General features: G+C 38.0%; 1 protein-coding gene across 1 annotated transcript; it reads right to left on the bottom strand.

Annotated features, from left to right (window-relative positions):
• Window positions 1-643: 643 nt before the first annotated feature.
• Window positions 644-26,200, bottom strand: eea1 (early endosome antigen 1). The gene is made up of 29 exons (XM_067420329.1): window positions 26,033-26,200; window positions 24,156-24,230; window positions 21,739-21,851; window positions 21,433-21,487; window positions 21,214-21,285; window positions 21,037-21,073; window positions 20,727-20,831; window positions 20,486-20,607; window positions 20,224-20,379; window positions 16,974-17,090; window positions 15,373-15,711; window positions 14,983-15,132; window positions 14,575-14,694; window positions 13,854-14,057; window positions 13,562-13,762; window positions 12,360-12,473; window positions 12,091-12,246; window positions 11,694-11,833; window positions 10,686-11,016; window positions 10,439-10,540; window positions 10,147-10,341; window positions 9,532-9,714; window positions 9,263-9,448; window positions 8,865-8,996; window positions 7,410-7,595; window positions 6,182-6,420; window positions 5,938-6,058; window positions 5,720-5,818; window positions 644-3,261 (listed from the first exon to the last, which is right to left on the bottom strand). Exons 1-29 carry the CDS (start codon window positions 26,054-26,056, stop codon window positions 3,139-3,141), a joined length of 4,197 nt encoding a protein of 1,398 aa, XP_067276430.1. The 5' UTR covers window positions 26,057-26,200; the 3' UTR covers window positions 644-3,138.

Genomic DNA, 26,200 nt, shown 5'->3' with positions numbered 1-26,200 from the left:
GAACAGGCAAACACAGTGGAATGCAAACACGTTGATGGAACACAATTTCATTCGGACTGAATGCTATGATTGAATGAACATTTAATGGTTATACTTCTACAGAAGATATGCATTTATAAAAATAGTTAAGACCACTTAACATAGTCATTGCTATCAGGAGGGTCTTTGTACTCTTTGATCATTTAATTTCCTGTTTGGAATGGAATAACGAGAAATGAAAACCAGCTCGTTTATTCATTTTGTAATTTTGTTTAGTTGAATCTGTCTGGATACATTCTCCAAACCATGAGAGGCTTCCAACATCACGTGCGTGCATATTACATGTGTTCAGTCTTTAGGCCTGTAGTTTTTCTTTACAAAGGGACATCTCCAACTACTGGCCTGGAAGCATGCAGCGTTTTTAATCGTTCTCGCTAAGCCATGTGAACGTGGAACGTTTTGACATCGTTGTTTTCTGTACATGAAAAATCATGCATTTTTATTTTAATAATTTTATGAGAAACTTAAACTTTCAGTTAGTAGCAAAGTATTAAAATTACTAAAAAAATAAATAAAATAAAGCTATATAGGAATATAAAAGCAAAGCTAATGCTAAAATATTAATACAGATTATAAGTAAAATGACACTGCAATGACACTGAAAGAAAATAGAAACATTTAGTTTATTATTTACTCTTAAACATGATGGAAAATTAGAAAACACTTAATACTTTTGAACACTTTTTTCCTCCATAACATCAATAACGGCAAACCGGTAGTTCACCCGCTCTTCATTCAAATCATGACCCCGGGCAAACCAACTAGTTTGGAATTTGATTTTGTACATTTTTGCAATATGTTTATGCATTTTTTTTTTAAATATTCTGACTGATTTTTCATTTATGTCTGATACTGCTTTTGACAAATATGTAGAAACCTGCTAAATGAATCAACATTTGATGGTTCTTGCCAGGTGGGATGTTACTGTATTCAGAAACACAAATATGACAGACAGAAACAAAGCTTGACATAAAGCCTACACCACCACAACATGAATGTGAAAACCCTGCTGTTCAGCAAATGAAAATGTGAGTCGATCAGTAATAATAAACAACCATATAACAGATACTGTTAGTGTGTGGTGTTGATACAAGTGATGCACTTTGCATATGCTGTCACAACTTAGCTTTATTTGCAAGCTGCACAACCTGTTTTTCTTCTGAATGTGCTACAAACACTTTGCTAATAATTACAGCGTTGTTAATGGTTAGAGAAAACAGGAAGTGATGTCAAATGAAGGGTTCAGATCGATGAGTTATATAAAACTGTTGACTGCAGCACACATTCCATTCAAAATCAAGTTAAAGGGCATATAATATTCCATTTTCTGAAGTCACTTCACTTAACTGAGCTGGTGATGAGCGCAAAACATCCTGAGACACTTGATTTTTTCCTGGGATACATAAAAAAAATCATTACGCATTATGTTCCTGAATCCATTTACAGACACAAACAGCAACAATAAACAGTGCAACTGATGCCGCAAGTCAATGTGAAACCTATTAAGCAGTGCGAAAACAGCAGATTGTGGCTATTGGACAAACCGCATACTGTACAGTGAAGCCTACTTTACAGCAGTGGGTCGCAGTGCACTCGCTCACATTCAGTTCTACACTAAACGTTTGCCCAGCTAACAGGGAATGCTCTCAAAACTTAACATTCTGAAAGGTTCTCTCAAAGTTTTAAACCTTGGACGTTCATCTAACATTTAAAAAATGTTACTAAATGTTTCCGGATATTCAGAGACCCTTCAAAAGTAAAAGTGAATGTTTTCTTAATGTTTGCATAATTTTAAAACATTTTTAAAAAATTGGACATTAAGAAATAACGTTTTCACAACTTAATGGCAACGTTAGCGAAACATTCCTAGAACGTATTTTTGTTAGCTGGGTCGACGACACTCGGACTACCTCGCCAAACTTACAGCTTCTAATAAAATAAAACGAAAATTGCCTAATCATTTACGCACTCATATCGTTTCAAATCTTTGGAACATATGTTATTTTTTGTCCATACAATAAAAAGTTAATGAGGTCCAAAAAGGGGTTTGTCATTCATTGTATGGAGGAGAAAAAAAAAGAAAAAGAAAAAGAGTCATACAGATTTGGAATGACGAACTGAAGTACATTATGGCAGAATTTTCATTTTTGGGTGACCTATACCTTTAAGTCTAAAATGCTGGCTTTCATTTTGCACGTAGATGCCATGAATGCTTAGGTTGACAAAAAATGTAGCAGCTGAGATTTTAAGAACAATCAGCGGTCTGTCATTCATTTTCGATATGCTAGCAGGCACACAATCACACCCAATGCACAGTTATTGCTTAAAAGCAGGGCATGTATATCTGATGCGTACAATTTGATCATTAAAAAGAAAAAGAAATGCGTGTAAAAATTTAAAAGAATCACCAACTACTGGTGAGATTATGAATGCAAAACAAACATCAAGTGTTTCATTTCAACAGACATAAGAGCAGCAAAGCAAGCATGTACATCACACCCACATAACCTTATGTTAACATGCCCACACTGAATGACAAATGTTACAGTCTCCATAGAGTGACAATTATATCTGAATTATTCACATGTGCCTCTTTTGTCTGTACATTTACTTACAAATACTAGAAGTCAAATTAGGACCCTGCGAACAGCTTTGGTTCTACTCAGAACCCCTCTGTATACACCCTCGGTCTCTAGTTAAATCTTTTAAAAGACGATATCAATGTAAACCTCAGTCCTGAGTGCCAAAAGCTGCTGTACTTTAGCACAAAGCATCTGTAAGGAGCTGATCTTTAAATTACATATAATCCATCTGCTGAAGCAGTCCCTCCCTTTAATTCCTCTGGGTCTGAAAGTGGCCCCGTAAGTGGCAAAGGCACTGGACAGATGAGAACAGCCATTCTGGACGGTCTAATTTAGCGTTCCCTCTGTCTGATTGGCAGCATCATGTGACCACCGCAACATACTGTTCCTCAGTGGTCCCTGCAGCGTCTGCATCCGCCCTCAGCTGGCCTCTCCCGGTTGCTCGTCTTTCCTGGGGAGAGGTCAGGGTGAGCGGGGCGCCGAGAGCTGCAGGGGACGGGTTTCAGTAGGGGGGCCATCAGCCTTGGAGCTCGTCGAAGCAACCGTCACACACCCGGACGGGCTTCTTGGAGGAGGGCGTCAGGGCGTTGCGGGCAGAGCATTCTGCGCAGAAGATGTTGCCGCAGTGTCGACAGTGGTGCTGTAAGAATAGAGAGAGAGGGATCGTGATTCAGGTCAGGAACTGACAAGTTAGATTCTGTGTAATTGTTAGGGCTGGGTATCAGAACTGATTTGATTCAAAAGATTTTAGGGTACTAGGGATGTCACAAGTACTACGGTACAAACATTTTGAAAATGCGACGATACCAGGATTTCTGTAGTACCGACTCCGGAGTATATTTGGTACCCACTAATAGGCAGCTGCTTTCAGTCGCTTTTGTGTCATCTAAGCACAGGGCTCCAAACTGTAGCCCATATACACTACTGTCTGTGAATATTAAAAAAGACTATTTAAACATTAATCCTTCTTGTTCTGAGTGTCTCTGTGTGAATGAATGACGAAGACACACAGTTTCATTCACCACACGCCTGTGTGACACTCGCTGTTTTTTTAGCCTCTGCTGTGTCACTATATGAGGACATGAACGCATAATGAGCATTTACCGTTTCATTTGAGAAGAACTACCATCATATCATAAACACACAGGCATTCAAAGGTCTTCACGGCAACCCGTCAAAATAAAAGTTTGGTTTAACTAAAAAAAAAAAAAATACAGAAATATATTAGGCTACTCTAGTACAGTAGATTTAGCTACATCTCAATGTGATAATAATAGCCTACTACTACGTATTATTAGGTGTGTGTATTAAACATAAATGCTTTTAAATGTTTAAATGCATTTACTTACAATGATTATCATCATAAATAATAAAAACATTGAATTTAGATGTCATATTTTTAGCAAATGGTTCAATAAACTGTAAAATAGTCCAATAGACATTGCGGTGATCCCAAAATTGGTACTGAGAACTGTTCAATTTTGATGGTATTGGTACCAACTATTGGAAACATATATTATATTTATACTTTATTCTATTTAAGACATTTTATGTATATAAATATCTTAATCAGGCATAACATTATTTCTAATATTGTGTTGGTCCCCCTTCTGCCACCAAAACAGCCCTCCCCGTCAAGGCATGGACTCCACTAGACCCCTGAAGGTGTGCTGTGGTATCTGGCACCAAGATGTTAGCAGCAGATCCTTTAAGTCCTGTAAGTTGCAAGGTAGGGCCTCCATGGTTTGCACTGGTTTGTTCAGCACATCCCGCAGATGCTTGATTGGCTTGAGATCTGGGGAATTCAGAGGCCAAGTCAAACACATTGTTGTGCTTCTCAAACCATTCCTGAACCATTTTTGCTTTGTGGCAGGGCGCATTATCCTGCTGAAAGAGGTCACAGCCACCAGGGAATACCGTTTTCAAGAGAGGGTGTACATGGTCTGCAACAACGCTTAGGTAGGTTGTACGTGTCGAAGTAGCAGCTGGATGGCAGGATCAAGGTTTTCCAACAGAACATTGCCCAAAGCATCACACTGCCTCCGCTGGCTTGCCTTCTTCCCATAGTGCATCCTGGTGCCATGTGTTCCCCAGGCAAGCGATGCGCACACACCCGGCCATCCACGTGATGTAAAAGAAAACGTCATTCATCAAACCAGGCCACCTTCTTCCATTGCTCCGTGATCCAGTTCTGATGCTCACATGCCCACTTTTGGCGCTTTTGGCAGTAGACAGGGGTCAGTATGGGCACTCTGACTGATCTGCGGCTATGTAGCCCCATTCGCAACAAACCGTAATGCACTGTGTATTCTGACACCTTACTATCAGAACCAGCATTAACTTGAGCAATTTGAGGTACAGTAGCTCGACAGTTTGATCAGACCACACGGGCCGCCCATTACCCTGTCACAAGTTCACCACTGTTCCTTCCTTGGACTCTTGATAGACAGATGTTTTCAGGCTATATGTCAGTGCTATTACTTTAGTGTTATTTTCTTAACTTGTTACTTGTAAGTCTCTCAACTTACAAAAAAAATGAACTGCCCTGTCAGACGATTAATTATTAATTTATAGATAATTTCTGGTAATATCATGACTCATAGCAAGCTCATAATTTTACTCATTCCTTTATACAGCATGGGCCTCTGCATTTGCGTGCAGGGAGCACAGTATAATGTCTGACAGGACGGTTCATTTTTTTTTAGGTGAGTGACTTACAAGTAACAAGTTAAGAAAATAACACTAGAGTAATAACACTGACATATAGCCTTAAAACATCGCATCTAACAGTAGATACTGAATAAGGACAGTCTAAGTAAAGCATTCCTGTGAAAAATGTGCTGTGTCTGGCAGAAGAGTCAACAGCTTTCATGCCTTACAAAATAAAAAACCTCACCTCAGAAAAACATTTATAATTAAGTTTTTTTTGTTTTTGTTTCATTGACTACACACTCCGTGACCCACTTTTCGGCCACAACCCACCGGTTGAGAAACACAGGGATTGATCATTAACACTGTATTGATCTCACTCTTTGATCCATTGGAGCGGCAGCTTTATCAAACAGCAATGTGAGCATGTGGGAATGCATGATGCAGACCTTCCTGACAGTGACGGAGAAGCCTTTTCCACAAGCCATACAGTTCTGCACCTCGTGATCTTCTGCCCACTTCCGTGTTAGGGACTGTGACTGTTTTATCTGGAACAGGAAAAAGGAGTTGCATGTGACTAAATAGAAAAGTTTCCATAGCTAGAGATCCCAAACAACAATGTGAGGTCAGTAAAATTCAGTGCATCTGGTGTCGGGGTCAGTCTGACCTGTAAAGACTGATTTTCACGACCAAGCTCCTGCATGGCGGCCGTGGTGTCATCCAGCTTCCTGCGCATCTCCACCATCTTAGCCTGAAGCTTCTCGATCTCACCCTCACCCTGGACACACCTGAACAGGAGCGACAGCATGAGTGAGAATTAAAGAAATTAGAAAAAAAACATGAATGGACTTAATCGTTACTGTTACTTTGTTTGTTTATTTAGGCCTAAAAAGTGTCTAGAGCCATCAAACCTCTCCAGCAGAGCACGTCTCTCGTCCTGGTTGTTCTGCACGGTGGCCTCCAGCACGGCAATCTCCCCTCTCAGCTCATCCGTCTGTTTCTCCAGCTCACCCACCCGCCTCTGGCTGCTCTGCCACTCCCGCTTCAGCGTGGCCACATTCTCATTTAGTGCCGTCACCTGCATAGACATTCTCACCTCAGCCTCTTCCCTCTGCTTCTCCGCCTCTTCTTTAGCTTTCACTTCTGATGCCTGAAGAGGAAGAGAATAAAACTTTTCTGTGGAAAATTTAGAAAGCAATTTTGCTAAACTAGTCAGCAACAGAGGTTACTTGCAAAATGCAAATAATTAATAAAAAACTATAAATAATATATTAATAATGATATTGTTAATTTAATTAAAGAAGTAAAGAAATAAAAAAAAGTCAGCAATAGAGGTTACTTACTAATCGTTAATAATAATAATAAATATTAATAATAAAGTCCCCCTATCGTCAATAATTAACTCATTTGATCACCAAAATTATATATTTGAATGTTTTTTTTCCTGTGAAAAAAATGTATTCATGCCTTAAAAATGTAACTCAGACACCATGAATATGCAAATGAGCCCGGTCTCCACTCACTCCTACAGGCTCATTTACAAATTGATGTATCAGAATGGTAATGCGTTTCATGCATCTCTCTCTTCAATATTGGACAATATGATTAGCCTTTTGCTTGGCTACATTATCAAACTGCTATTGCTATATGAAATTGCTGTTGCTAATGTTAAACATACCATGTTGCCATTCGTCTTCTAAAAATGTGCATCCTTAGAAACGCTTTCTTTTAAACGCTTTTAAACTTAGAACGTCAGTGGAGAAAGGCATATAGTTCATCATAACATCGTATTACACATATATAATTCCCCTGCTATATCTCAAAATTTACCAGATTTTTCGTATCAAAAAAAATATTCCAGGATAACCTGGCTTCTCTTGAGACTCCACTGCTTCGCAGCATAGTTAATGATATGCTAAAGTTACAAGGTTTGTGACGTAAGAAACACTGCCAATTTCAAACCGTGTCTTTGGTTCGCTGCAGTTTTAAGGAGAAAATACTCAGCAATGACGATGACTTTGACATGGTTTGTCTTAAAAGCATATTAAAAACACCACATAGACATAAACAACATTAAAAACCTACACAGGGGGTCTTTAAAAACAATAACATTTATTATAAATATAATATAATCAGTACCAGTTGCAGCTGTAGTTTGTCAGTCTCAGATTTAAGCAGCTGCTGTTTTTGTTTGATTGAGTCTCTGGTCTTCTGATGCTCTCTCTGCTCCTGTTCTAGAGATGCTTGAGCTGCTTCCACTTTCCCCTGCAGCTCCACCTTCTGCTGGATCAACAGCTGCTTCGCTGCCTGAAGATCCTTCACCTCCTGCAACATACAAACGATTATGCCAGTTATACACATATAGTGGGATTTTATTCTGCATCATTTTGGTTACAAGCCCAGATCATAAAACTTAGCTATATAATGCAAAAAAAAACTTAAGATAGAGGACAATGAAAAAAAGATAATGGATACTGTATGTCGTTTTAAGGTGCATCTTTTTTCATGTTTTGTGGGCTGATGCAACGTTGGTCTTGGACTTTATACATTTATCTGCATATACTGTTCAAAGTCTGGGTAAAGCAAGGACATGCTTCAATAAATTGAAAGTGACAGTAAGGCCATTTACAATGTCACAAAATATTTATATTTCAAATAAATGCTATTCTTTTGAACTTCCTATTTATTAGGGCTGTCACTAACGATTTTGATGATTAGATTACTAGGTCAATTATTTTTGACGATTATTCGCAAAGCAAAGTGCCTGTAACGCCTTCAGCTGTGACTTATTCCCCAATAAAGCACTAGCCTCGAGTACCTTATTACTTACTTAAAAACCATACTCTAGCCTTTATAAAACAGTTACCACACAATTCAATGCAATTAAAGGAGTAGTTCACTTTAAAATGAAATTTACCCCATGATTTACTCGCCCTCAATTATTCTAGGTGTATGACTTTCTTCTTTCTGACGAACGCAGTTATATTAATAAATATCCTGACTCCAAGCTTTATAATGGCAATGACAGGTTCTATTGAGTTTAATTTACAAACAAAGCGTAACTTGCACGACGTATCACTAGAACGCTAAACGGCGAGAGGCGTTACACTTTCTGTGCAAGTTGAAAACGGAAGGCAGTCCTCCAGAAGCTAGATATTTTATTTTATAAAGATTTAAATATGGATATTTTTCTTACAAAACCCCATCGATTTGGCATGAAGGACTTTATTAACCTTGGAGCCGTGTGTAGTGCATTTATTATGGATGGATGTGCTTTTTTGGTCTTCAAACTAAATCGACCCTGTCACTGCCATTTTAAATCTTGGAAACGCTAGGATATTTTTAAATATTACTTTGATTGTATTCGTTGGAAAGAAGAAAGTCATATACACCAAGGATGGCTTGAGGGTGAGTAAATCATGGGATCATTTTCATTTTGAAGTAAACTACTCCTTTAACAATTAATAATAATACATGTAAAACTTTTTTACAGTGGAAAAACAGTGCACCTTTAAACAACTGATTTTGTTGAAGTTACTTTGATTCATAAACGTGCATATAAAGTGGTTTGGGGTCAGCGGTCAACAGACTGACCTTCTCATTCTTCTCAGCCAGAGCTTTGAGATCAGCAGACAGTTTGTTTTTGTCCTTCTCCAGAGAGCTCTGGCACTCTCTCAGCTCCTCGCATTGAGCTTTCTCTTTCTTCAGCTGCTCCTCAGCTTGTTCCTGCAAAAGACACAAAGACACACAGTCAGCTGAACAACTTGACATTTCCATAAACATTCTCCAGGTCTGTGTTGATAAGCAAATTAAAATGATGACTATTCCAGGTTAGAACAGACAGTTGTGTTGTTGTTTCACTGTGTATGGAATAGAACAGAACGGATTATCACCACACAATCGAGGCAGGTGGCATTTATTTCCATAACTTTTATTTCCTTGCTTGAGGGCACAACGGTCATATCTCAAGAATCTGTAGCATATTTTGTTACCTTTTGTTTCTGGAGTTTCTGTAGGGCCTCCACCTGCTGTTTGATCTTCTCGTCTCTCTTGCCAAGGTCTTCCTCTAGCGTTGCGCGGCCCGTCTTCAGCTCCTGGATATGAGTTTCCTGAGAACGAAGCTGGATCCTGCTGAGCAGCAGCTCTTCCTGAGCTATTACCAGCTTCTCCTCACACACCTACATGGAAAATAAGAGATAATAATAATCAGATACTGCACATAATCATTTATTAAGATGTTCATGTACTTTATAAAACAGACCTTGAGGTCCTGGCGTACAGCAGAGAGCTCGGACTCTTTGCCATAGTAATCGGACTGAATGGCAGCGAGACTCTGTTTGATGCTGTCGTTGGTCTTCTGCAGCTCTACACAGCGATTCTTTTCAGAGATTAAATTTTTAGACAGCACCATTACCTGCTCCTTCAGCTTGGCCTCCTCTTCGGCCTGAAACACAATTCAATTTTATTTTAAAAAAGTAGTCATAATGTCCAACAATTTCGTCCACCCATTAAAATCTGCCATCATTTACATGTTTTTCTCAACCCATTTCTTTCTTCTGCAGAACACAAAAGAAGATATTCTGAAGAATATTGGTAACTAGTTTTGGTTCCTATTGGCTTCCATGGTATGGACAAAGCATCAAGGTGAACCGAAATTGTTTGGTTCCCAACATTTTTCAAAATATCTTTTTTCATGTTCGATAGAAAAAAGAAATGTATAAAGATTTGGGACGAGGGTGAGTAAACAATGACAGAATTTTCATTTTTAGGTGGAGTATCCTTTAAGAACAGGAAATAAGGCATTTGATTTGGGTGTGTTAAGAGCACATTTATGTGCATTTTATGACGAATTAATGCATAAGAAGACAGTACGTGCCTTTTTAGAGAGGGAAGCCTGCAACTCAGACACTTGTGCCTTAAATTTCTGCACTTCCTGACTCAAGGACGCTTGCGTAGTCTTCAGCTCTGCTTGTAGCTGCTGTGCACTCTTTTCTTTTTCTTTCAGTGTATCTTGAGATTGTTTCAGCTGAGTGTTCAGTAAGGTCAGCTGAGATTGAAGACTCTTTTCGGCCTAAAAAAAATTAAGCAATTACAAAATATCATGATTCATTTAACATGGGATTTATGCTTCCTTGAAACTTAACTGGAGTTATATTTCACATTCTTACCTCTATCGATTTCTCGAGCTGACCTTTAACATGGCTGAGCTCTTTAGAAGTGGTCTCCGAGTTTTTCTGAAGTTCTTGCTGTGTTTTCTGATAAATCTTCTCCTAAAAATGAGAAAAGTTTATTTTTAAACTTTTTGTGAAATGAGGATTTGATAACTGAGGTACAATGCCATGACTTTTATTTATTTTTATACATACACAAGTTTCCAAATACTTTTTGAGGCCAAAACTCTGTCATGTGACCCACCTTTTCTTCCAAAGCGGCCTTGCTGCTCTTTTTTTCTTTCTCCAGTTGAGTCTGGCTCTCTTTCAGGGCTTTAGAAGCTTTGTTCAGAGCCTCTTTCACCGTTGCCATTTCTTTAGTCAGAGCTTCCTTCTCCTCCTGAGCTTTCTGGAGATCTGCGCTCAGACCCTGAACTTTCTTGTCTAACTCTGCCTGCCGCTTCTGACCCTCTAGAGACAGTTTATCCAGGCTGGCCTGCAGGGTTTCACGCTCCTGCTCTGCCTTCTCCAGCTGTTGTCTTGTTTCAGAGAAGGCTGAGGTTTTCTTCGTCATCTCCTCTTGCTGGATGGCAGCTCTGAAACAAAAAGGAAAGGGAAGATTAATACAAAGTTATGTCTGTGATCTATACTTAACATACCAACCCCAAACATTTAATATGATTTTCAAATATTTTGAAATGTTTCTTATGATCACCAAGACTGCATTTAATCATTTATTTGATCAAAAATATGGTAATATTGTGAAATTTTAAGTAACTGTAAAATTACATTCTCGAATAAATGTAATTCATTCCTGTGATGTTTTTTTCTTATCGTCAATGTTTAAATCAATGTTTTTCTTTTTGGAAATCATGTGACATTTTCAGGATTCTTTGTTAAAAAGAAAAGCATTTATTTGAAATAGAAATCTTTTGCTACATTATAAATGTCTTTACTGTTTTTTTTAAACAATTTAAAGCACGCTTGCTGAATAAAATTCTTACTGACCCCAAGCTGTTATGCTAGTGTACTCTAAAAATTAAGCAAATACATATAAAAAAGGTATAATCTATCTCTTCTGGGAAACTTAACAAACAGTATCCATGTATGCATGTAGATGGGGTTTTTTTGCGAAAGAAAATAAGAACCCTTTTAATATGTCCTGCTGTAAATTTCAGTTTCAATAGGAGATATATCAATATAGGAACTAAAACTGTGCTCAAGATGTTTTGGTCTTTAACATTGCACATTTTCCAAAATAAAAAGTACCTACCCTTGTTTTTCAGATTCTAAAAGAGAGTTCAGCTCCTTCGTCTTTATCTTCATCTCACTGATCTGCTTCTTCAGCATCTGCTGCTCCTTCTGAGCTTGTTCCCTTCCAGAGCGAAACTCAATTAACTCAACCTCTGCTTTCTATATCAGACAAAAACACACAGAAAACACAGATATTTCACTCAATAAATACAATGGCATGCAGCTTTTAAGTATTTCTCAATCACGTAAACATTCCAAATAATTATTAGTAAGTGAATAGTCAATAAAAAACAGGAAAAAAAATCAAGCCCAGTTTCTTGTCAGCATTGTTGTCTGATTATTGACATTTGACCTCTAACATACACAACAAGTGTAGTCATAGTGACGAAGCAGAAATGTGCTGCAGTGAAGCTGACCTTGGTCTGGGTCTCCAGTGTCTCTAGCCTTTGCTCTGTAGTCAGCAGTTTGTCTCTGCTGTCCTTTAGACCGGTCTCCAGCTGAGAGCACTGCTCCTGCTTCTCCTGCAGCCTGCGGCCTTGCTCCTCCAACTGAGCCTGCACTTTACTCAACTCCTGCGTAAACACACACAAAAACACTTCTGTGAACTTACAATACTTGTGACACCGTTATATCTGACTAATACAAATATACTAGGTTCAAATGGTGTCAGAGCAATAGTACATACTTGTTGCTTGTCTTGCAGTGCATGCTGGGCAGTCTCAAGGTGGTTTTCCAAGTCGGCTCGCTGGGCACTTTTTGCTGCTTCGGCAGACAATAACATCTCTGTCTTGGCTTTAAGCTAAGAAAAAAAAGTAATGAGTTTTCTTTTTTATACTATTCAATGATGATAAATAACTATTAACAAACTTGACTAATATATTAACACTTAACTTTAGAAATCTTCAGACGTGAAACTAAACTGAAACTGTGTTATTTTAGTATTATTTATATACAATTATAGTATTTATTAATATATTAAATTAGCTTTTATTTTTATTTTAAATATTTTTAGCAATTTTGTTGTGCTTTTTTTATTTTATTTGACCATTTCCATATTTTCATTCCAGTTTTAGTAATTTTAATACTTCAACTTTTACGTTTTTTTTACTTTATTTTTTAAGTCTATTATTATTTTACTTTATTTCAGCCTTTAGTTAGCCGTTTCAAACTTGCAAGACTTTTGTTCCTCTTCAAAACACAAATGAAGATATTTTTAATAAAATCTAAGAATTTCTGTCCCTTCACTGACAACTACACATCTACCATTTTGATGTTTCAATAAGTTCATAAAAAGATTGGAAAACTAATCCATATGAATTAATTGGTTTAGTCCAAATTTTCTGAAGAGACACGATCGCTTTATAAGATAAAAAAATTGAATCGGCTTTAATTCACATATAAACATTGATCAGTGAACATGAACAGAAGCTCAAACATCCTTGACACGCAAGAACAAAACTCATGGGTTCTTGTGGGAAGCTAGAACCGCTACATAACACAAAACTCATTGGTTCCTGCATGCATGCTTGAGCTTCCATTTACCATAACTGATGTGTGCATTCATCAATGTTTATATGTGAATAAAAGCCAAAATTCAATCTGTTTATCATATAAAGCGATTGTGCCTCTTCAGAAAATGTGGATTGAACCGCTCAATTCATATGGATCTTGCTTTTTATGAACTTTTTGAAGCGTCAAAGTGGTAGTTGTTTAGCTGTCAATAGAGGGATAGAAAGCTCTCATATTTCATCAAAAATATCTTACGGGTTTGGAACAACATGAGGGTGAGTAATTGATGACAGAATTTTCATTTTTGGGTGAACTATCCCTTTAAAAATAACAACTCTAGACAGAAATTGACTTTTCATGCTTGTATTTTTCAAGTACCTGTGTGTCTAGCTGGGCAATCTTCTCTTTGCTCTCTGTAAGCTGAGTGTTAAGTTCAGAGATGGTGGTCTCTAGGCCCTGGCAGCGGTCTTGCGCTGAACGCAGGTGGGTCTTCTGCTCCTGTACCTGGTCATGAAGGTTGTCCTGAGCCTGTTTGTGGCTCTCTGACTGGTTCTTGAGTTTGTCAGTAAGCTGTGTAATCTGAATTAACACATGAGTGGAAAACTAGAGTCAGATTCTGCTCAGTTCAAAGAGTAGGATTGTGCAGTCATACTAGTGCAGTGTCCAGTACTTGTTCCTGTAGCGAGTGATTTTTCTCTTGTAGTTGGTTCAGCACAGCTGCTTCTCCTTCACCGGCCTGAATCTTAGCACACAGATCCTCTCTCTCTGCCTCCAGCTGGCTCACGCTGTCCTTACTCTTCTGCAGCAGAGCTTCAAGATTCTGTATCTTCTGGTCCTTGTCCCCGATCTGACGCAACACCTGCTCCAGGTCGTTCTGCATGAGAAGGTCAAAGAATGTGTATGTATTAATATTAAGCAGCACAACCGTTTTCAACATTGATACATTCAGGAGCAGCAGATTACCAACCATATTAGAATGATTTCTGAAGGATCATGTAATACTAAAGACTGCCGTAATGATTCTGTAAAATTCAGTTTTACCATCACAGGAAATAAATGACATTTCAAAGTATATTAAAAAAGACAACAGTTATTTTGAATTGTATTATTTTTATAATACATACACACATATATACATAGACACACACAACAATTTATTTTATTTCCAAATAATACAAATAATTATGTTTTAATCTCAATAACATCTTGAAATTATAGTGTCATTAATACATAAAAACCTTTTTGAAGATGGCATATCTTCAAAAAATGGGCCATCCTTAATGTTGAGCCCTGCCTGTGATAACAGCAATATCCTGACATATGTCTACACATATTTTTTTAAGCACAGTGAAGAAAAAAAAAGATTCTAGAAAAATCTGAGTTATGAATACCTGGGCTTCTCTGAGTTTTCCATTAGTGCTCTGTTGAATATTTTGTAGTTCTTGGTTTTGCTGTTTGGATTTGTCCAGCTGATGCTGCAGGTCAGTAGACTTGGTAGAGGTCTCCTTTAACTACACAAACATGGTCACAGATATATCCAAACATACAGAGAGAGAAAGAGAGAGAGAGACAGACGGACACATGCAGTGGTTAAGAGTGAAAACAAGACACTCAATCTCACCATAGTAATAATTATTCTGTCTGGCTCGTGCACATAAATACACTCATTATAAATTAAGAGGCTGATTATACTAATAATTACCCTCAGTGTGCATCACTGCATTCATGTGATCCAAATCTTCCAGTTTGCATATCTAGTCCTGAAAAATGTTGAATAATCTGTCATTTTATATCTTTACCTGTTCATCCACGCGGGAGAGTTTAAGCTGCAGGTCTGCCACCTGCTGTTCCCGATCTTTGAGTTTCTCTCCAGACAGCTGTCTTTGTTCTTTCAGCCGGCCCTGCAGCTCCCCCAACTGACGCTCTGTGTCCAGCAGCTTCGCATGCAACTGAAGAGGATGAAAATATGAGAGCCTGATTATGATACAGCTTGATATCATATCATCTTAATGTAATGTAGATTGCTTCTGTACAAGTATAATTGTGTAATGGATGGATGGGACTGATTCTAAATGTCAGAATGGATAGATTTTATTCTGAACTAAAAGATAGATGGGTTTAATTCTGGATAGGTACATGGATTTAATTCTATCTGGATTGATTTTTATAGTATTGTATCTCTTTCTGACCTTGCTGATTTCACTTTGCTGCTGCAGGCCCTGGTTTTCTTTATCCTCTCTCTGCTGTTGGAGTTGTTTCCTCTCTGCCTTCAACTCTTGGTGTTTTTTCTCCAGCTCACTGAGTTCCTGTCTGAGTCGTGCAACCTCTTCCCCGCGTTCGGTCGATTCAGTCTGGGCCCGACTCAGAGCTGCCTCCCCAGATGAGACCCGGGCTTGACTCTCCTGGAGGTCCAGGTCTTTCTGGAGCATACTAGCCTGAAGACTCTTCTTAGTGGACTGCTCCTGACCCAGACGCTCCTCAAGTTCCTGGTTCTCCTTCTCCTTACGAGATAACTTCTCCGACAAAAGCTGAGGAGTGGCAGAAAGATTAGAAACTTATTGCGTAAAATGACAACTCATTCATACAAAATTTATTTTGCATACTGTACAGAACATCAAGATGCAATAAGATGCCAAAATTTAACAGCATGCTGACAAAATGTCTGAGAATTCTGAGATATCTCTCAGACCTCTTTTATGAGTTTTATGAGGGCAGGGCTGGGTAATTGTGTTCTGACCTTTACTTGTGACAGCTATAAAAAGGGCAAGGAGGATAAGGGCACAGTGACTAACACAATGGTGACACGAAGATGATAAATACATCATCCGGATCTTTGCTTAGACTCATAATGTCAATGTTAAGAGCCGCTGAATACCCTTTCTCATTTCATCCAACATCTTTGTAAGATAGAGCAAAGTCACATTTGGTCATGTGTTGCTGTTAACAGCGAATTCTTGCATTATTCCATTTTCTATTTAGTCCTCCAAGTGTGTGAAAGAGTCTTGAAGGGATAGTTCACCTAAAACAAATGAAACCTCATTATAAAGTGTTACCAATAAAGAAATATATATCTAATTAGGCTATGCAGCCTTTAAACAGTTATAGCCCTCTCTCTTATTCCTGTCCTTGAAAGTATCTTCCCTTTGAACTTGAAATTATTGTTTATATTTATCCCACAGGATGGTTCTATTAACGACCCTTTAAATCGCCCCCATTTTACTTCCCATCAGTACCATGGCCCACATTTTTTAGAAGTCAGCGCTCCTTTGGACTCTGATCTCCTAATCCAGTCCTGACAACTTGAACAACGGACTAGACAGTTGTGGGTCATTACCTGCGGCCATATATCCTTCTGACCGTCAAAACAGGCACGAGACGAATCATCCCCTGCTGCTTTAATTACACCGCATCTGTGATGTGCATGTCAACACTCTTTAATGGCCAATCAAAACACACAGTGTGCTGACAGGTCAATGGGGCCACTTTGGACTAGATACACGGGGCCAGCATCCCGAGCAGCTTCCTGAGAAATGTGTCATGCCGTTTTCTGAAAGCCAACTGCTAGTGCTTGTAAACAGATGTACAGTAAACTTAAATTTGGAAGTGGGTGCAGAGACCGGCAAGTCTTGACATAGTTGGCACTGCCGTGTGTTCTGTGAAGCCATAAAATAGGCCATTAAAATATACAGCTGGATTTGCTGCGAGCATACAGCACATGCCTTGTTACTAAGGGTGGTCCGGTAACTCTAGACACAACATATCTGCATCTGTTTGTGTATGTGAGTGTTACCTGGGACTGCTGCTGGAAGTTGTTCAGGCTGCTCTGTAATTGGTGGATCTGTTGGGTGTAGACTGCTGCCTCCTGAGGACCCTTCTGCAGTTCTGCCTTCAACTGAGCAATCGTCTTCTGCAAATGAGCACACAAATGTGAGATCGCCAAAGAAAACTAGTTTAGTCAGAGTCTGGCCAGTAATTACTTTCAGGCTGTGAGGAACAGAACAGCTTTCTGTTATGGTGCACTGTTGGGTAACTGGATGTCAAGCATTCAGCTGATGAAATTAATATTTAATAACATCATATTGGTCAAAAGTTACAGTAAAGGCATAAATTGTCAAAAACTGTCTCTTAAATGGTACTGAAATGCTAATACTGTAGCACTCTAGATGGACATTCAAAACTCAGCAGGTTTCTTTGCTGTGCACCTGGACATGACCTAGGACTTAAAGACTGTACTTCCTTCCCTCACATTTTTGCTTGCATCAATTTTAATGCAATTAACTCTGTCTAATATTTTGCATGTGTCAAAAAAAAAAAAAAAGCAAGTAAAGAATTCAATGTATAATACACTTTTCATTGAAGGAAGTACTCTAAAAGTGAGTGAGCAATTGAAAAGAACATTGCATTATGTTGGAGTATGCAGGTAAAAAAATAATGACATGCAGAACATAAAATAATGTATGCTGCATACCAACTCAAATACTATCTCTCCTAAATAGTATTCAAAATTAGAATGTGTATATTGAAATTAGTATTCCAAAGATACTTTTTCTGGTTAGAATCCAGTGCAGATCCATGCACATTTTAACGGCTAATATTGCTTATAACCCATTGTGCGTTGATTAGATTTGATTAGAACTACAAACACAAATAACATGTGTTAAAAAACTACAAACATGGACGGATATGAGAGTCCAATGTATAAAGGGATAGTTACCCCCAAAATTAATTAATAATAAAATTAATCATTTACTCACCCTCATGTTGTTCCAAACATGTATAAATGTCTATCTTCTGTTGAACACAAATTAGGATATTTTAAAGAATGTTGGTAACTACGTTCATCGAATATTGACAGCACCCATTGACTTCCATAGTATTTTTTCCCTACTAGGCAGTCAGTGGGTGCCGTCAACTGTCTGGGTACCAACATTCTTTAAAATATTTTTTTTGTGTGTGTTCAACAGAAGACAGTAAGTTTAGAACAACTTGAGGGTGAGTAAATGACGGAATTTTCATTTTTGGGTGAACTATCCCATTAAGTGGAGAGGTTTAGATATAGATATAAGGGTTTGAGTGATTAATAGCCAGTATGTAACGTAACCTGATGAAAAGACATTTATTCAGTGTTATCCACATATAATATTTCCTTTAAAACAGCACTGTGAACTTTTATAACGATTTGTTTGCTCATTAACTTTTAAGTGCATCATGCAAATAATCAGGAGCGTTCTCCAAGTTAGCATGAAAGACACACGACTGGCACTATCAACTTGCAAAAACATTTCCCTCTGATACAGTAGAAAATTTAATCAAATAGAATGTGGAAGAATTTAACTGTGACAAAATGATTGATAGGGCGGTTTAAACAGTGACAGGATGCACGTAACAGTGACAGAGTAGTCCATTAAAGACACAATTATGACAAATAGTATCGGCTACTCTATTGCTACATACTTACAAGCATGTATGTTTTCTTAACAAAAAACAGTACATACTTTTAGGATATTGTACAAGTAGGCGACTTGGGATGCAGCGATAGACATTAAAAAGGACTACTTCAATGCTGCATAATGTGTAATAAAGAAAAATGGGAATTTGAGGAACAATTATGAAAAACACGATTGACACTGAGGCACTCAAGACAGAAAATGGTTACCTCGAGGTTACAAATCTCCAAGAGAATGCAAATCAGGTGCAGTGTTAAATGAAGGGTGAGAGAGAACAAGGGGGGAGGACACACAATACACAAACCAGTGAGGTGAGACAGGACACAGAGTACAGAGACAGGGGTGCCAATACACTGCGCCTACAGGTTATGATAAGCACATTGGAGCAAAACACTGGCTGTGGCATATTTAGTGAGTAAGGTTTTTAAAAAAGAAATTCAAACTTTTTTTTTCAGCAAGAATGCCAAAAGGAACAATATGTAAATTCCACTGCTAGAGGTCGCTTTTTCAACACAATGACAAATACGTAGCTTGATGACACCGTGAATAGATCTTTATAACACTTCCTGGTTCCAGTAAGTGAAGCAGCGTATCCCTATTTCCGGAACTATCGCCACACAATCAAAAACTAATGGCTGAATCCTCTCGCCGGCATAACTGCAGCGATCCGGCTTAATTTTCTATCAGTCTAAGAATACTAAAAAAAGGTACATCACTATTTAAAATCAATTTTCTAACTTTTGTGTGTGTGTGTGAGTGTGTGTCTGTGTGTGTGTGTGTGTTTATTATTAAGTTGCAGCTTAGTGTTTTACTAGACATCTCTCAAGAGTCTGGAACAGAGACACTAATCTAATAGATTTGTGGAGGTATATTGTGAATGATGTTTGCAACCTTCTTCCTTGAGAAAAATGTCCTTATATAGTCACTAGATGGCAGCATTTAACATGTGTAGACCAACCAAAGTCAAACCAGAATATCTGAAAAAAAGTGCACTCAAGTAACCTGTTTGTAATGATCTATGAACCAGGACTATTCTGCTTTTGAGGGACCTTATATAATGAGAAACAATTTTCAGGTCAAAAGTGCGGGCGTTTACAGGCATGTTTACAGGAAACACTCAGGAGGTGGGCGGCCTGCCACTGGGTTAATGGTTAACCTCAGAAATCTGTTAAAAAGGACAGTCAGAATGACCCTCAGACAACACGATACTACATTATTATTAAAAACAAACAAACAAACAAATGAAATCCCTGAAAACTATGAGTGTGTCTTCATAGTTGTCGTCTAGACAGGGTAACCAGTAATCTACCATCGGTCATAGTCTCAGTTTGCTTCAACAGGCAATATGACGTCACTGATGCACCCAATCAAAGGTCAGCTGCTTGTCACGGTCTCAAAATGACCTCTTATTATCCCTGACGTTACAAGCTATTGATTCAAGCACGAGTCTCCATATTTGCCGGATTCTATCAATACCTACATTTTCCGAATAAACAGCTCAGATATCGATTGTTTATACAGCAAACATCATTGCAACTCTGTCTATACGTCAGTTGTACAATGCAGACAAGGTCACAGCAGGTTTGAGCTCACCTCTGAGGTAGTGAAGTTGGCCTGCAGCTGTTCGTATTGGCTCTTGAGGCGCTCGGACTCCTCCTCCCTCTCTCGGGTCATGTTATCCATGAGAGTCTGCACCTGCACCAGTTCTTTCTTCAACACCTCCACGTCTTCCACTCCAGGCCTCTGAAGCTGTTGGAGAGTCATTGACACACAGGATTAAGCTGGGAGAGATTGATGAAGTACGCGCAGCGGCAGCTGAGAGGATGTGAACTCATTAATTATCACGAGACATTACCAGCTCTGCCGCCAATTTCTCCTTCTCCTGTTTCTCTCTCTGCAGATCTTGGTTTAGATTGGCCATCCTCTGCTCCAACGCTTCTCTCATGCTTTTCTCCTCATCATAACGAGATTTGATGTCTGAGAAATGAAACACTCATTTTAAAGCCATTCACAATATATTATATTACATTAAAAAAAAGAAACAAACAGCATAAAGTGCATAAATATAAAAGGCAGGAACTTTCCTGCAAACTTACCAACTATCTCAGTCGCGAGCTGAGCGGCTTTCTGTTCAAATAAGTCTTTCATCTGTTTAATGTTGAACTTCTCTGTCTCAGATTCGTTGAGCTTTATCTCGAGCTCTGAGAAAATAGAAATACTGACTGCATCTTCACAAAATGAACCTTGTGCTTTAAAAATGGGCAAACAACCATTTATGCAATTGCTCAAGAAATATAAGATTGCAATCAATGAATCAATGTAATCCCACTGATCTATTGATTGAGCTGAACTTCTATTGAACCTGCTTCATTCCTTTAAGGAACTAATTAACACCACTCAACTAACCTGATTCTTCTCCACTGGTACCGCCACTCTGTGGGACCTAAAATCGATACACATCCAGTGATTCAATTAGAGAATGCAGCAAACATTCAGTAATCAATAGACATTATAAAAAGTGTAAACTATTCTTAAACCATCTTTGATCCCTATGTGAACAACCAAGCATTTCAAACTATTTACTTTATTAGTTGTCAGTTGTCCTTGTACTTTGTCTAATTCTTTTTTCAATTCCTCAGAAAACCAGCGTTCCTCCTGCAACAAAAAATTGCACATCAGCATTTTTAAACCCACTAGACACATCCAAAGGGAAATAACATAATTGAGTAATGACACTATGAGTAGTGTGCATTTCAGGCATACTACGGCTGATAAGTAAGCTGGGAGTCAAAGGCAGAATACCTTCAGTGAAGCCTGTAAATCTTGGACTTCCTGACGAAGAAGGACTAGATCCTCCCTTAACAAGAAAAACACACACCTTTAATATAAACTTTTGATACTGAGCATTTTTCTTTGGAATAACATGTTGCGATACTTGGTGTTTCTTTGAAATGACATGTATTGCTACAGGTTATTGTAAAGAAAAACGGTCCACAATAAAACAACATGACTATTTCTTTCTTTCTTTTATATATTCCTTACATCATAGCAAATTAGTTTTCCTGACAGGAAAAGGATCAAGAAGGGTTTAATAATACATAAGCCCACCTGCCAGGGCTGAAGGGGGATGGCTGGTCTCCTGGCTCGTGGAACACCTCATAATGTTTGAAGAGCTCCTCAGCAGAGTTATGTGACTTCATACACTGGGGACAAATGAAGCCCTGCAGACAAACAAATTAACACCACAATGAGATCAGGAGAAGATACAAAAGAGCAAAGAACACATGACTTAACATCATCGTCGAACTGTTATTAAAATGAGAGTTAGAGAGAGTTCATCCAAAAAATGTATATCCTTTCATCATTTATTAACCCTCATTTTATTCCAAAACCATATAATTTGCTTTCATGCATTAAACAAAAGGAGATGTTGGGCAGGATGTTCAAGCTACTTCCTAGCATACTATTTACAATCGTAAGACACAGCAGAATGCTAAGCATGCGTACATTTAAAATGTGTGTGTAGGAACGGTTTCACGATTCACCAAATTAAACATTCACACTAAAATGTATTCTAAATTTACAAAGAAAACTGTAGGAACGAAAAACCCCACACATGCAAAAACACAACTTTCTCTGAGCGGCCTTATAATTATGTTAAGAAGTTATCGTTCATCTTAACACAGCTATAATTATATTATATGAATTATTTATTTGATATTAAAGGTCCCGTTCTTCGCGATTCCATCTTTCAAACTTTAGTTAGTGTGTAATGTGGCTGTTAGAGCATAAATAATACCTGTAAAATTATAACGCTCAAAGTTCAATGCCAAGCGAGATATTTTATTTAACAGAAGTTCCCTTTCAAAGCCAACAGCGAAGGGCCGGTTTGGACTACAGCAGAGAGTGCAGGGATGTAATGACGTCACTAGAACCATTTGTTGACTAACCCTCCGCCCACAAGAACACGCAAAAAATGGGGTGTGGTCTTGTTGCTCTCCCACGTAGAGAAGAGCGCACATTCAGCGCTTGTATCTCCCCGTTATGGTAAGAGGCGGGACCTTTCCGGGCAAAGTGCGCTAAGCTGCTGTCCAATCACAACACGGGAAGCGCTGGCCCAATCAGAACTCGTTACGTATTTCTGAAGGAGGGACTTCATAGAACAAGGAAATCATCAGGCCTTTTTTAGGACAGAGGAAACAGCGCTGTACAGATAAGTAAATTGTGTGAAAAATACTGTGTTTTTTTTACACGCGAAACATGAACTCATGTTATATTGCACACCGTAAACATAATCAAAGCTTCGAAAAAACGCAAAGAATGGGACCTTTAAATATACTTGATCATATACAGTGAAAAAGTAAGAAAAGCTGTGTTGAAAAGCTGAGTTTCTCTGAAAAACGTACAGTACAATGTACAGCTGGCCACTGAGAGGTCTATATAAAAGGTGTTTATTGTGTTTGAACTGGTTTTGAGAATGACACACTTGACACACTTGGCATTGCTCGAGGATCTGGCAAAAGCGGCGTATGTTTGACGAGAGAGACGAAAGGCTGTAAAGGAAAGGTTGTGTTGGAAAGCCCTTATCTAGAGATGGTTTGGACGTTTTATGCAAATGACTAACCTTGTGCATGCGGCTATTCATTTAGAACAAAAATTTATGTGCATATGTGTTGTGAATTAGCCAGATATTTTTCATGAGATGTTCTCCTATGCATACGAATACAAAATAATCCATGCAATTAGTGAATGAGACCCAGTATCTAGACCTTAAGTGTTTGAGTGCCTTGAAAAGTGCTATAGAAATTATTATAGACTTCTCTTAAGTTTAGCGGGATGTTTAGACTGCTGTATCATGCGCAAGACACAGCACAACAGGCTATACATAAAAGCATATGATAAATATGATTGCCTAGCATATTTATATAGAAAAGCAATTGAAAACCATCACAGTGATGCAAAAATGTATTCTGTGTGAGTGGCCCCTAGGAAAATAAATGGTGACCACTAAAAGCAAAAATTAGAAATTAGAATATGCACATTTGAATTTGGCACATTGTGGTTTGTTACAAGACACAAATACCAATAACATTTCACATCACTGACAAAAAAAATACCTTAAATACATGCTAATATATGAATGAAATTCGAGAGCATTAGTGGCGACAACAACTTAAATGTAATTTTATTCCTCACATAAAGCTATTATATTATGACTTTGCAAGACTTGAGTCATATGGATTCCTTTTATGGTGCTTATTTGCCGTTTCTGAAGCGTGATCATTTCTACCCCTGGTCAACATTCACTTTCATTGTATGGAAAAGAGAAGCATGGACATTTTGATAAACCACTCATTTTGAAAGAAAATCCTAAAATGAGTGAGTAAATGATGGCAGAAATTTAATTTCTGGGTGAACTATCACTAAAGACTTGACAACAACACTGATATAATTTTAGCAAATGATTTTAAGGCAATGAGGCATTTGGCAGTAACATGGTAGGGTATACATATAATTCAGCTTACCTCTGAGGACTCATTATTCATATCAGCAGACGGCTGCTCAGACTCCGAGCTCTGGGAGCCTCCTTTCCCAGGAGTCTATTTCCAAAAAGATATGGGCAGAGAAAATAGAGAAAGGAAGGATTTGAATCAGATGTCATCTGCGATGAAACTCTTCTCATTATATCACACCATTCATGTCTTGCACAGCTGATCATTTATCTGGGCAGCTGATCAAGAATGAGTGCTGATTTTGGAGTGCATGTCATTCACAAGGTGCAAAGGCAAAGATCGCTTTGTTCACTTCTTGGGATGTGCTTGGCTTGGCTGTCAATCATCCGAGGACATGCATCGGGCTGAAACGGCATACTCAGCGAGAAGGCCGTTTAATGTTTCTGTCGATCTTGGCAACCGAGAGCAGTATGATGCCAAACAATATTGTTCTCTAACATTGATACACCCTTGACATTTCATATGTGCCTACTGTCCGAATACAAGATGTCACATGGGATACAAGTGGCTGAAAACTACTGTTTAATCACCATTAGACCTTACTTTCAGTTTCCCTTCCACTTCTGAAAGAGAAAACCTTTGACACCACGTAACAAATTGGCTTGGTGCAAGAAATCTTTTACTAGTATATAAAACGTATGTCAAATAAACATGACTTTCAAATCCACAAAGATAACCTTTGCCCAAAATCAAAGGGAAGAACCGTTACTGTGCATCATTTCATTTGTGATATAATCTACTATTAAGATCCTAAGAACTTTTTGCACAGTGATATTTTTTTAAGAACAAATAGTAAGATTTTATCCCTCAATTCTCATTACTGCAATGCAGTCCTTTACTGTAATTCAGTCACAAAAACTGTTTTAATTTTTTTTTTAACAAAGGGCAGTGCAGCAAATGCTAGCAAGATGCATAAATACTTTTATGCTTTTTTTAATTAAATGTATTCAGAAATGATGCATAAAATAGATCAAAGGTGACATTAAAGTTAACATTAAAAAGCATTAAAATAATTTCCATTTTAAATAAATGATGTTATTTGCTGCATTTTATCCTATTAATAAATGTTTCTTGATCACCAATCAGCATATTAGACTGATTTCTGAATGATCATGTGACACTGAAGACTGGAGTAATGATGCTGCAAATTCAGCTTTGCATCACAAGAGTAAATTACATTTAAAAATATTAACACAATACACAGAACTATTTGAAATTGTAATAATATTTTAAAATATCACTGTCTTTACAGTATCTTTGATCAAATAAATGCAGCCTTGGTGAGCATAAAATACTTATTTCAAAAGCATTAACTTTTGAAAGGTATACAAAAATAAATGAAAAATAAATGACCAAAAACCTATGGTAGATCCATAGTATTTTACAGGATTATTATAATGAAAGATTCAAAGACTATCAGCTGCTGCCTTAATGATCAGGCTGTATAACTAAAGTAATGGGACCAGACATTTCTATTATTGGGATCTAGTGAGTCACAATATGACAGATGACTGAAAAATACATTCACACCAGATATTTTAACGGGAATCATGTTTTGGACAAAATTAACAAAGCTGACACATTGTCACTACCTGTCGTTAATCATAAAACGACTTATGAATAAGTAATTTTACAAAACTATGTAGCCTGCTAACCGGCTAACAGCCCAGTCTCCATGTCAACATTCACTCAGAACGACATTATCGGAATATTCACTGTTCCTCAAGAACAAAATAGATGGTCTCCAGTCGCGAGTTGAGACTGTCGTCAAGAAACCACAAGCGAAAAGTCATTTTAATCAATCTTACATAAGGCCATCATTCAGTGACAGGCCCGACGAGCTACAAATCACATGCAACTGAATGGGTGTCTGTGTGCATTTCACTCACCATCTGTAATATTCGTCTTAACATTCTGGTCCTTTTTCTGGCTAGAACTATGAAAAATCAAATCCTAAAATTGCTGTAATAATGAAGGAGTGTTTAAATATTTTGTTGTTGACACCTGCAGACACACACACACTGCTGCTTCTGTACAAGCCCACCGTTTTCCGATAA

This window comes from Pseudorasbora parva, chromosome 16, assembly GCF_024679245.1.
Source record: "Pseudorasbora parva isolate DD20220531a chromosome 16, ASM2467924v1, whole genome shotgun sequence".
NCBI lineage: Eukaryota > Metazoa > Chordata > Actinopteri > Cypriniformes > Gobionidae > Pseudorasbora > Pseudorasbora parva.
This window is presented reverse-complemented; position numbering and strand designations above follow the sequence as displayed.